Here is a 13,130-nt window from a genome sequence, read left to right as displayed (position 1 = left end):
GACCAATAAAAGAAAAGTGTTTTTAATACAAAAAAAAGTCAACCTTCAAATAATTATGTTCAGTTATGCACTCAATACTTGGTCAGGAATCCTTTTGCAGAAATGACTGCTTCAATGCGGCGTGGCATGGAGGCAATCAGCCTGTGGCACTGCTGAGGTGTTATGGAGGCCCAGGATGCTTCGATAGCGGCCTTAAGCTCATCCAGAGTGTTGGGTCTTGCGTCACTCAACTTCTCTTTACAATATCCCACAGATTCTCTATGGGGTTCAGGTCAGGAGAGTTGGCAGGCCAACTGAGCACAGTAATACCATGGTCAGTAAACCATTTAGCAGTGGTTTTGGCACTGTGAGCAGGTGCCAGGTCGTGCTGAAAAATGAAATCTTCATCTCCATAAAGCTTTTCAGCAGATGGAGGCATGAAGTGCCCCAAAATCTCTTGATAGCTAGCTGCATTGACCCTGCCCTTGATAAAACACAGTGGACCAACACCAGCAGCTGACATGGCACCCCAGACCATCACTGAACTTCAGGCATTTTGGCATTTCCCTTTCCCCAGTCTTCCTCCAGACTCTGGCACCTTGATTTTCGAATGACATGCAAAATTTGCCTCTATCCGGAAAAAATACTTTAGACCACTGAGCAACAATCCAGTGCTGCTTCTCTGTAGCCCAGGTCAGGCGCTTCTGCCGCTGTTTCTCGTTCAAAAGTGGCTTGACCTGGGGAATGCGGCACCTGTAGCCCATTTCCTGCACACGCCTGTACACGGTGGCTCTGGATGTTTCTACTCCAGACTCAGTCCACTGCTTCCGCAGGTCCCCCAAGGTCTGGAATCGGTCCTTCTCCACAATCTTCCTCAGGGTCCGGTCACCTCTTCTCGTTGTGCAGCGTTTTCTGCCACACTTTTTCCTTCCCACTGAGGTGCCTTGATACAGCACTCTGGGAACAGCCTATTCGTTCAGAAATTTCTTTCTGTGTCTTACCCTCTTGCTTGAGGGTGTCAATGATGGCCTTCTGGACAGCAGTCAGGTCGGCAGTCTTACCCATGATTGCGGTTTTGAGTAATGAACCAGGCTGGGAGTTTTTAAAAGCCTCAGGACTCTTTTGTAGGTTTTTAGAGTTAATTAGTTGATTCAGATGATTAGGTTAATAGCTCGTTTAAAGAACCTTTTTATGATATGCTAATTTTTTGAGATAGGAATTTTGGGTTTTCATGAGCTGTATGCCAAAATCATCAATATTAAAACAATTAAAAGGCTTGACCTACTTCAGTTGTGTGTAATGAATCTAAAATATATGAAAGTCCAATGTTTATCAGTACATTACAGAAAATAATAAACTTTATCACTGTATGCTAATTTTTTGAGAAGGACCTGTATATGCCAGACCAGTATGGGGCGCTGTAATTCTGCCATAGAGATACACTATACATGGAGAAGGAGACTTTGAGCATGCGCATAACCTGCGCGCTGTATACGAACCAAGATTGTGTTGTCCATTATCACTTGTTGCTCATAACAGTTGCATAGAAGCAATAGATTTTGCTGTAATAAAGCTAGTAGGCTTTGTAGCAACACGAACACAATCATGTAGCCCGCCATTATTGTTGTTGCTGTTACGTGTGACGCAGCCGACACGTGATGTGATGACATCATCGTTTCACAAAATATACGGATTGGCCGTACACACGGAGACGCAAGCGTGTCGTTTTCAGATTTATCCACTTTGGGACCCGGTTTAAAAAAATAGCAGTTTCAGTCTCCTAAAACGCCGGATCCGTGTGGACGAAACGTCAATACGATAACAAATTTATACGTATACAGCGAAACACGTCTCCGTGTGGACAGGCCCTTAGTTACGTAAAACGCAAGGGTTGTCGTTGGTCACGTGACTCTCAGGAACCCGTCAAACGCATCGTAGTGAGGCTTCATTTGGGCACGCCCCCTTTTGCTCCATACAAGCTTCTTCACAGTAACATCACTACCACCAGTGGAGGCAGGCGCAAAAAAAAAGTAATGTTGTGGGCGCAAACAAGATTAATTTAATTTAGATAAAATTAAACTTTTAATAATCGCCTGTAAATAGCCATAAGAAGTGCTGAAAAAGCACAGAGTGTAAGATCGGCCGTGATCACTGGTCTGCTGTTTAATTAGAAGATCAGGTGGATCTGGTCCAAGCTCTTTAACTCTTTCCGATCTCCTTGCGAAGGGTTTTTTTAGCAAAGAAATTACAGCATTTTTCCCTCATATTAAGCTGGCTTCCACATCCATCACTATTCAATACATAAACTAACAAACAGCTGACCGTTAATAAGACTCGTTGAGAATGGTCCAATCACATGAGCTCAACTAGTTAAAAAACAATATTGATTCGCTAAGAACAAAAGTGGGAGGGTTCGGATGATTAAAAAAAAAAAATCCAATTAGAGCTCAGCCTCAAATCACATGCTTTTCAAAAATTTATGTGCCTACATAGACACTAGTGATGCGAGGTTTGGATCATTTTAGTGACTCGGTTCTTTGAATCTCGTTCATCAAAATAAACGAATCTTTTTCGAATCATTTAGTTCCTTTCGTCTTTGGATAAAAAATTAAATAAAATGTTGCATTTTCAATAAAAAAGAACCGCAATATGTCTACATACACAAATTTTTACTATAGTTCCAATTGTGAAAATATTACAATGCAGCTAAGGACATATTATAATAAACAGAATGAGTAGCTCACTTCTCATATCTTCCAGTCTGAGTCGTTCGTTCTTTTGAATCTACTGCACTGCATAGTGTCTATGGGAGTCACGTAACAAAAGAACTAACGATCGGAGTAGAAGAGTCATTGAGAAAGAATCGCTCAATTCTGTTTCCTGTACACAACCTACAGCGGTGTTGCGTAGGTTTTTGGTTTTTCCCAGTAGAATGAACTAATCACTTTCTGAGACTACTTGTTCTTCTGAATCACGTTCAGAAAAACGTGATGGATCGTTTATAAACGACCCATCACTAATAGACACTCGTTTGTCTGGCGCCCCGCGTACACGAACACAAATGAACGTAATACAGTTTAGATTTAGAATTAGATTTTTTTCGTATAGGTCTATGGCATTCCTTAAATTTTATACAGTGACCAGTATTTTGATTTTGAGTCCAAGACAATCGAAGAGCTCTGTGCTATTGTGGGAATCTGTCAAGTTTGATACACAGTATACCATCCTAAAGGTAACCCTGTAGAAAAGTTTAATAGGACTCTTTTAAACATGGTTGGTTCCTCAAGAATGAAGATAAAAGGCACTGGTCTGACTTCTTTAATCCACTAGTACAGACGTATAATTGTACCAGACATAAAACAGGTTTCACAAACTACAAGTTAATGTTTGTATGGCAACTTTGGTTGCCTATTGATCTTGCTTTCAATATTCCCTTAAACAATAATTCCCATAAGTCTCACTCATAGTATGTTCAAGCTCTGAAAACACAACTCCAAGAGAGCTGCCAACTGTCTACTAAGCATAGCAGGAGGTCCTAAATGGCAGAACAGAAAAGAGTTTGTGCTATGTGAGATCCCTAGCTAATGTGTCATGTGATAACAGTCTGGAACACATGCCCTCTGTGTGCCCCTGCAATTGTGCTACTAGTGCTATTACCAGATAAATCATTGAATTGATGGCTTACACCATCTCATTATCAAACGCATGGTCATGTATCAGTTCAGGAGTTTGGTGATTAAGTGCTTAGAACTAAGCTCCTGATGTTCCACTAAGCATACAGATTTTTCCTGATCTGTCCGGTGAGTTGGGCTCTAAATGGCACCAGTCCACCTCCTGCAACTCCCAATAGCTAGAGGTATGCTCCCCTGGACGGCAACACCAATAGCTGCCTCACCAAACACACAGCCAAGCCTTACTTCTCACAGTTGTCTCTGGAAAGGAACGCAGATAGTTCAGCATCAAGCAACTCATAGACACAACCAGCAAACCTCAAAGCAGCTGTTACAGGGAAGTCCTGAATGACGTGGAGGTTGTGAGTTTGAATCCTGATGATGCTACAGACATACTGGCTAGGAGTCCTACAGAGTAAAACTGGCCACATGTATACTTGCTCTACCGTAAGAAACATAGCCATGATACTAGCCATTTTGAGAGCTCAAGCAGGATGCAGAGTAATATGCATCCAAACAGCTTGTGTCCACAAGAACTCATTTCTTTAAATGGAAAATACAAATGTATTTCCTATCGTCTGTCTGTTTCCTGGTCTCTTTGTAACCGACATGTTAAAGACTGGTTCTTTTGATGGTGGGCACGTATGTGACACGGCACCTGGCCAATAGCTTAAATACACTCTCTTTCCTGATAATAAGCAGAGATCTTCAAACATCATGTGTGTTGTCTCTCCCAGTTGTTCGGGCCATCACAAGCCCTCACATTATTTTTAAATTGACACTATAAGCAGGATTTTATGACTTACCCCCATTGTCTCTCTATGTATTTTGAGTGTTTTATGAGTGCCTCTTTCTCTAGCGTCTGCACTGACGCAGGCGGTGTGTCCACCTGACACATAAGGTCAGATTGCAGCTGAAAAAAAGGAAAAAAAAAAAACCTCATCAAAAAAGAATCAACGACCAGATGGCACATAGACTGCAAAACTCTTGGATAACAAAATTACCCTTGTATCCCTGAACATGAGCATGCATGATGTAAGATCTCTGTATAAAAGCTAAAGAAAAAAAACTTTTCACTTTTGGACTCATTGTGACCTTGATGCTGAAATGAATTGAATCTAATCAGTTGATAAGGTGATGATACAGTAATTATATTTCCATATACTGTAAGTCCAGAACTACAAACATTCAGCCAATCATTCTGAAGAGATTGAGGTTAATCACAGACAAATACAATGAACAAACAGACAGACTGATAATGCCTCCGCCTCCTAGTGGCAGTGGGATAAAAAAAATGTACCTTGTTTCGTGATAAGTTTCCTTCAGCTTATCATTCCATGACTTCAGTACACCGTGAGCCTCCCACTCCCGCTCCCACTCCTTAAACACAACCATGGAAAAGAAGAGCGTCGTTTCGGTGAAAAAGTAGTGACTGCAAAAGTAAATAGAATTTTGGTCACATAGAAACTGAAGAGTTAGAAACGTAGACGAAGTGATACGAGGCAGTATTAAGAAGGTTTGAGATTAGCGATCCGGTCGTTTCAGGGTCCAGTTGTATGTCCTCCCTCAGACGTCTTAAAACCTGGCAGTAGGATTCCCTATCGCCCGTCTGGCCCCTGGGGACAAATTCTCAATGCAAAACGCTGTGAATCTCAAAAAAGACAATAAGCTTGCACTCAGTCGAGCTGCTATCTTGCCATGCCTTGTTCGGTCATGGAGATGATGAGCTCTTTCACTGACTGTTTCAAGACTGTTGCTACATCTCAGGATCGTACCTGTACACCCAAGTTTCTTCACAGGTTATAATCCTTGACACAAAGGACAGGTCATCCACGGCACGCTGATGCTGAGTTCTTGGCAGGTTTCGATGGAGTGGTCCTTCTGCTTCTGGGTCAGCAGTTTGGTGATGAACTTGGCAGCAACACGGTGCATGTTTAAATCACACGTGAGAATGGCCTGAACTATTCCGTATGACACACTGACAATGGCAGCAATGTTGTGTATCGATCATCATGCACAGATTGCTTAAAGGTTTAGACATTTTTGGGTTGGGGGTAGGGCTTGTTGAAGGGCTTCATTATAGAGGTGTTTTATTATAGATAAATGTTTCTTTTTATGTCATGGGTAGTCATATAAGCATTTCACCCCATATATTTTTTTAGTTTAAATAAATGTTTACACCACAAATAGTTGTGTAACTATACAGTATAGAGTATAACGTGTCGGCTTGTTGACTGTTACTGTATCTGGTTACGTTCCAAATGAAGTGCATCCCAAATCCAAGTTGTGTGCGGATCGGATGGAGCACTGTGGTGTCTCCTTGATGGGAGCAGCCAAAAGACTAACAACAACCTGGACAAGCACGACTAGTTCAGGAATAAACCACCATGAATAAATTGGTGCCAGCAGACAGCTTGGAAAGATGGCAACCCTGGATAGGATGGACTACTAACCTACAGCTTTAGAGGAAGAAGCAGGCTTGGACTGACCATGTACAGCAAAGGAATATCTGAAGCTGGAAAGTGAATTAAACTCATTCTTCTTCTTTCTTCTTTGTCTTTCGGCTGTTCCCTTTCAGGGGTCGCCACAGCGAATCATCTGCCTCCATCTAACCCTATCCTCTGCATCCTCTTCTCTCACACCAACTAACTTCATGTCCTCTCTCACTGCATCCATAAATCTCCTCTTTGGTCTTCCTCTAGACCTCCTGCCTGGCAGTTCAAACCTCAGCATCCTTCTACCGATATATTCACCATCTCTCCTCTGAACATGTCCAAACCACCTCAATCTGGCCTCTCTGACTTTATCTCCAAAACATCTAACATGGGTTGTCCCTCTGATAAACTCATTCTTACTCCTATCCATCCTTGTCACTCCCAAAGAGAACCTCAACATCTTCAGCCCTGCTACTGTACCTCCAACTCTGCCCCCTTCAGCGCCACTGTCTCTAAGCCGTAGAGCATCGCTGGTCTCACCACTGTCCTGTACACCTTTCCTTTCATTCTCGCTGATACACCTGACACACCTGACACTTTTCTCCACCCATTCCAACCTGCCTGTACCCGCCTCTTCACCTCCTTTCCACACTCTCCGTTGCTCTGGACCGTTGACCCCAAGTACTTAAAATCCTGCACCTTCTTTACCTCTGCTCCCTGTAGCCTCACCGACCCTCCTGGGTCCCTCTCATTTACACACATGTATTCCGTCTTGCTGCGGCTAACCTTCATTCCTCTGCTTTCCAGAGCATACCTCCACCTCTCCAAATTTTCCTCCACCTGTTCCCTGCTCTCGCTACAGAGCACAATGTCATCTGCAAACATCATAGTCCATTGGGACTCCTGTCTTACCTCATCTGTCATCCTGTCAATCACCAGAGCAAACAAAAAGGGGCTTAGAGCCGATCCTTGATGCAGACCCACCTCCACCTTAAACTCTTCTGTCACACCTACAGCACATCTTACCACTGTCTTACAGCTCTCATACATGTCCTGCACCACTCTAACATACTTCTCTGCCACTCCAGACTTCCTCATACAACACTCTTGGCACCCTGTCATACGCTTTCTCTAAATCTAAAAAGACACAATGCAACTCCCTGTTACCTTCTCTGTACTTCTCCGCCAGCATCCTCAAAGCAAATACTGCATCTGATGTACAGTACTCTTTCTAGGCATAAAACCATATTGCTAATCACAAATGCTCACCTCTGCCCTTATCCTAGCTTCCACTACTCTTTCCCACAGCTTCATTGTCTGGCTCATTAGCTTTATACCTCTATAATTGCCAGTGAATTAAACTCATTATATCTTGCGTTATAGCACTTTAACTAGGTTCATTCATCAGCGTGTTGAAAGGTTCAAAAGTTGTAGTGAATAAAGAAACTGTCGTTTTCTCTTCGCATTTATAGAGTGATGTCTTCACTGCAGGACATGCACACCATTCCTCAATTGGAAACGTGTGTATATGTGTGTGTGTGTGTGTGTGTGTGTGTGTGTTTGTTTTAATTTAACTGCGAATCCCAAAATAAACTCATACCAAATTACTTTATGCATCAGTCTATTAAGCAACTCGAATGACTCTAAAAGCATAAACAACAACTAGAGATGGAGAAAAAATGTATCACTTGTGTATCGCTTTTCTTTCATGTGGTAATTCATCTATCACCACAACGACTCCAAAAGAAGTTTTTGTAAGAGAAATTTTTAAAAATTTATTTATACATGTTTTCATTTGAGCTGTTAAAATATTGCCATTCCTCTATAAACCTGCCAGTGGCATTAAATCTGCACACAACACAGTGGTCTGTGGTACAAAAAGGTATTAAAATGTATTTTAAAAAAGGTATCATGATAATCCCTGATGATTCCTGTCCCTGATTATATTATATAAACAAGGTTATAAAAATACACAAACATTTTTAAATTCAATATCATATATTGTCAATACAAAATGTAATTTTTGCTATAAAACGTAAAAACAACCAACCAACAAATGCATGAAAATTTTTTCCAGTACTTTGTTGACTTATTGTACCTGTATTAAGTTCAGCCTTCATTCATAACAAATACATTAGTGCAGAGTCAAATTCATTGTCGTAATTTTTATTATAGGTATGAGAGACAAAAAAAGTTACAGGTCCGTGAGAGCCAGAAATCTTGCTTGTTTGTAGGTGACCAAATACTTATTTTACACCATAATTTGCAAATAAATTCTGTAAAAATCCTACAATGTGATTTTCTGGATTTGTTTTCTTATTTTGTCTCTCATAGTTGAGGTATACCATCTTTTTAAGTGGGAGAACTTGCACAATTGGTGGCTGACTGAATACTTTTTTGCCCCACTGTATCCCAGCTTTGTGTTAGTAGCATCATTTACTCACAGCCCTAACACACTGAACCACCACTGCCCCACTATGGGGTCCATTTTATAAAATTGTTGCAGTAAATAAATAATTTTCCCATAATAAAATATATTTCCTAAAAGTTTATATACATACACATTAATGACAATGTATATTTATATTTATATAAATGTACATTGTCATTTATGTGTCAAAAATAAAAGAATTTGTTTGGTTTATAGGTTGTTCTTTTTTTGCTAAATTGTTGCCCTCAATTAATTTATGCGTCATGCCGCCTTGCACCTTCATGGTCCGGGTTTGATTCCTGCCTCAGGGTCTGTGTGTGCATGCCTGTTCTCCCCATGCTTGGTGGGTTTCCTCCAGGTACTCTGGTTTCCTCCCAGAGTGCAAAAGCATGCATATTAACCTAATCGGCATTCCCAAATTGCCTGTAGTGTGTGAATAAGCGTGTAAGCGTGTGTACTGTACAGTATGTGCCTTTTGCCAGGGGCCAGGGGTAGCTCAGTGGTTAAGGCATTGGACTACGGTTCGGAAGATCCCAGGTTCAAACCCCACAACCACCAAGTTGCCACTGTTGGGCCCTTGAGCAAGGCCCTTAACCCTCAGGTGTGTAATGAGATAAAAATGTAAGTCGCTCTGGATAAGAGCGTCTGCCAAAATGTAAATGTTTTGCCCAAAGTCTCCTGAGATAGGCTCCAGGCCCTCCAGCAACCCTGTACATGGGATAAAGCGGTATAGTCTGTGAGTGTGTGTGTGTGACTGAGTGAGTGAGTGAGTTATTCATGCCTTGCAGCCTGTAATCCACATCCATTTTTGGAAGGTGAAATCATACACAGCACTGATTGCTTAGAGAACTACAAACCACAAAACATTTTTTAGTGCCACTAGATGGCAGCATATGCACTGCCAACTTTTTTTTGCCTTCCAGTACTTAAAGAAAGCAGCATCTGTGGTGTCTAAGCCATACTAAGTCCAATATTCATTGCCAGTGAAAGTGTGTGAGGGGCCTTGGAAAGGGGAGGCAGAGGGAGGAGAGATGGAAAAGAGGGGAAGGAGGGAGCAAGAAATGGAGAGGGAATGGGAGAGCTGAAGCAAGAAGCAGCTGCGATTGTGAAGTTCTCGAGACTCAACAGGTCGTGGACAAAATATTAGAGATACGGGTGGGTGCCTCATTATCTTACATCATCACTGTGGTTCCTTTTATTACACCATTTATTTTGGTTTGTTTCTGTATTGCTTTGTTAAACATTTCATTCTGTGAATCTGAATATGCCATGCATGCACAATACATGCTCTGACCTTTAATAAGATATGTCTTTACATAATTTCCTCTTTTTTTTTTTGGGTGAGTGGGGATTCAGCATGAAGTGAGCAGACACACAGCTTCTTCATAGTCATGGTTCATAGAATCAGTCGTAGTTTTTGGTCATGTTTTATTTCCACAGATTTGCTTTAAAAGCTGTTAAGCATAATGTAAAGCATAATGTAAAGCATAACATCTGCATGTGCAGATATACAGAGGTACATTCTGGGGATTAATGTACTATCTAGAAGCTGAGATATGGACGGGTGTGGGTGGGGGTGTGTAGTCGCTCTGGAGAGGGTGGAAATGAGAATGTTAGGGTAGGTGCCTGTGCGGTTTATGATGTCAGCTGACTGTTTGCATCATATTTCCAGTTCTCTCAAACAAAGACCTTTTTTTTAAAAGGCAGCTTTTTATTTCATTTGCGATTATATAAGGCTTGCAAACATTCACATAATATACTGTACTGTCGTAGTTCTGAAAAACAAATAATGTTAAAGTATTATCAGCGCTAGATTGCTTCCATATAAAAACTTTTATTTTTATTATTCTCATTTCACGATTGTCTTTCAAAAAAGTGCATACATCAAATGGAGCACAATTGGACAGAAATACTTGCATTCGTTTTTCACCTGTACAGAATGAGACATTTATAATATTCATATAAATATGAATTCATCATGTGCTCACTAACAATTATTTACAATTATTTTTATAGTAATTAGCATTTCCTTTTAGTCTTGGTTTCCGAAAATGAAACTTAAATAGATTCTAGGTAACAGGTAATTAGATAACTAACCTCATAACCAATTAGATAACTATTTTCCTTATAAAGTTTTTTTTTTTTTTTTTGCTAATCAGAACATTGATTTAACCTTTACTGTATTCCAATGCTTCACATGCAAACCGAAATACTGCGACCTGAACCAAAAGGCCACAATAAATTAAACTTTCGACTATCAAATGTGTGTCTCAAAGTTAGGGAAAATTATGGACCAGAGTTACTTGGCGTTAATGCTTCATAGCGTGAGGTCACTGAAATGACTGGTGCTGTATTCCACTGTCTGAGCTGCCATATTCCAGGGCAAACATTAGCTCTTAGGAAGGTTACATAATCACGAAGCAGAAGGCAGTAAAGGATTCTTTGTGATCATGTCACGTGTTGAGTCGTTCAGACTAACCAACTCATTTGCCCGATGGCAGCACTGGAAAGTCTGTCCTCCTTCCCCTAAGCCTTTAAATCTGGGAGCAGACCGAGCCGACCAAAGTGAAGAGAGTGTTTTCTCTGTGACTTTTACTTTTCCTGCCAGGTTTAACAAGACTGAAACGCCAGCTCGGAACACAGCGTGTTTCAGTTTCAGAATTTAACAGCCAGCTACAATATAGAACATCTGGACTGAGTGTCTCAAAGAACTTGGACTTTTTTCTCACTGTTCGGTAAAAGGCCCAATAAAATGTGACGAGGAATGTGTGCAAGGAAAAGTTCGATGTTAATTGCCAGAGCTGTCACCTGCGGAACACTTGTTGGACTATGGCTTGTGTAGTGTTAATGTTTTAATGAGGGAGGCTAAAAACTGGCACTGAGTGCAGAGATCTGAGAATAATCACAGATGATAGCCTATAATATTAACTGCATATGCACATGCATAAATAAAATTTATGAAAAAAAGCACATAAAAAAGGAAAGAAATCGCACAGTATCATTATTTTTTAATTTGTTAATTTACTTTAAAATGAAATTGTAAAAAAAAGCTAATCAGTAAGGAACATACATCTTGAGTATGTGCATTAAAAAAATATTTTATTAAAGGAAAAGAACTTTTATTCATATACTTAGGCCAACACTGTTATAGTTTATCACGTAGTTCTACATGGTATGTGGTTTAATTAAATGTGGCTAAATTCTAGAAAAAACAGCACAATAAATAACTTTATCTATAACATTCTCTTTTCCAGACTCTGGATCAGGATGTAGGCCTGGATCACATGGATGTGAAAATGCTGCTGTCCTGCTTACGGCATATCTTGTGCATTCTCCTCCCGTTCCACTTGGTGGAAACTCAGCATCCCCTTCAAGCCAACATCACGCTAGTGTTCGACAGCTCAGACCATGCTGCCCGCTTATGCAACTGCAGCTGTGCGTCGGCGGTATACAGTTGTAATGAGACTCTCGCCAGCCTGATGTGCAGCTGTGGCACTGTCGGGCGCACGGCTCTGTCGCCCGGCACCTTGGAAGCGGAGATGCTGGCAGTGTGGGCGTGGCAGCCCTGGGTGCTAAGGGAGCTGCTGAATGGTAGCAGGGTTTCAGAGCTGCAGCTGTCTCTGTGTAGCCCAGCCTCGCTTTTTGAACCTTCTCAATATCTTACTATTGTGGGTCTGAGGAAGCTTCAGATCTCCAGTAATGGAATGTCACAAAAAAAAGTTCTGAACTTTGGACTAAACATACAGGATGGGAATCTCAGCGTTGCGTTTTTAGACTTGTGGTCACTGAACCATCACCTGAAGGCCTACAGTGTCATCGGACCACCAGTGCAGAAGCTCATGCAGCATTTTCCTTACCTTCAGCAAGCCAATATTAAGATTACTGACCTAGAAGAGATCCAAAAGCCAGCCATCTTAACTTTTATTTACTAAATTGATCAAATCTTTTGCTTATTTCTACACTGGATTAATAATATAATCATACCTGTCTAATCATGGAACAGTGCGTTCTCTGATTTAATGAGTGCCGGAGGATAGTGCCTAACTTGTTTCCTAAGGCATGGCATTAAAACAGAAAACCCCCAATACCATGTTCAGTTTCAGACATGTGAGAGTTTACTGCAAAGGAACACTTCCTCCACTTTTATTTTTTTTTGCCGACCACAAAAACAACAACCAAAAAAAAAAAAAAGCGCTTTAGAATCACTTCCTTTTTCCTTTGTGGCTGTACATTCAGAAAGATGACATTTTTCTGGCACAAATACATTTCTGAAACCTTCTGCATTTTGCCATAAATTCCTTTTGTTGCTTAAATAGTTCGTTGGTAGAGTCACTTCGAGTTAATATTTTTTTCCATTCCAAAGTTCATGTAGTGATAACTAGAATTGCTTCCTTATTTTTTCCACTTAAACCAGACGTATAAAATCTTTTAAACTGCAAGAACATTTAAGGAATCTTTTTTTTTTCAGACGTCATGATGTAGATGATAGAGATTGATCATACCAGGACTGGAATGTTTAGCAGTCAGTTAAACATAAATCATTACTTGTACCTTAAGTTATCAAATTCGATATCTAATACTACTAGCAAACATTATGTATGTAGGTATTTTAAT

General features: G+C 40.6%; 1 protein-coding gene across 1 annotated transcript; it reads left to right on the top strand.

Annotated features, from left to right (window-relative positions):
* The first annotated feature begins 9,550 nt into the window (after positions 1-9,550).
* Positions 9,551-12,795, top strand: LOC128524607 (uncharacterized protein C21orf62-like). Its single transcript, XM_053497254.1, has 2 exons — positions 9,551-9,671; positions 11,771-12,795. The coding sequence occupies exon 2, from the start codon at positions 11,801-11,803 to the stop codon at positions 12,446-12,448; it is 648 nt and encodes a 215-aa protein (XP_053353229.1). The 5' UTR covers positions 9,551-9,671; positions 11,771-11,800; the 3' UTR covers positions 12,449-12,795.
* Positions 12,796-13,130: the final 335 nt, after the last annotated feature.

This window comes from Clarias gariepinus, chromosome 5 (assembly GCF_024256425.1).
Source record: "Clarias gariepinus isolate MV-2021 ecotype Netherlands chromosome 5, CGAR_prim_01v2, whole genome shotgun sequence".
NCBI lineage: Eukaryota > Metazoa > Chordata > Actinopteri > Siluriformes > Clariidae > Clarias > Clarias gariepinus.
This window is presented reverse-complemented; position numbering and strand designations above follow the sequence as displayed.

What these genes read in the sequence shown, in the direction of transcription:
- LOC128524607 (XM_053497254.1), top strand. Translation starts at nt 11,801, where the DNA reads ATGGATGTGAAAATGCTGCTGTCCTGCTTACGGCATATCTTGTGCATT.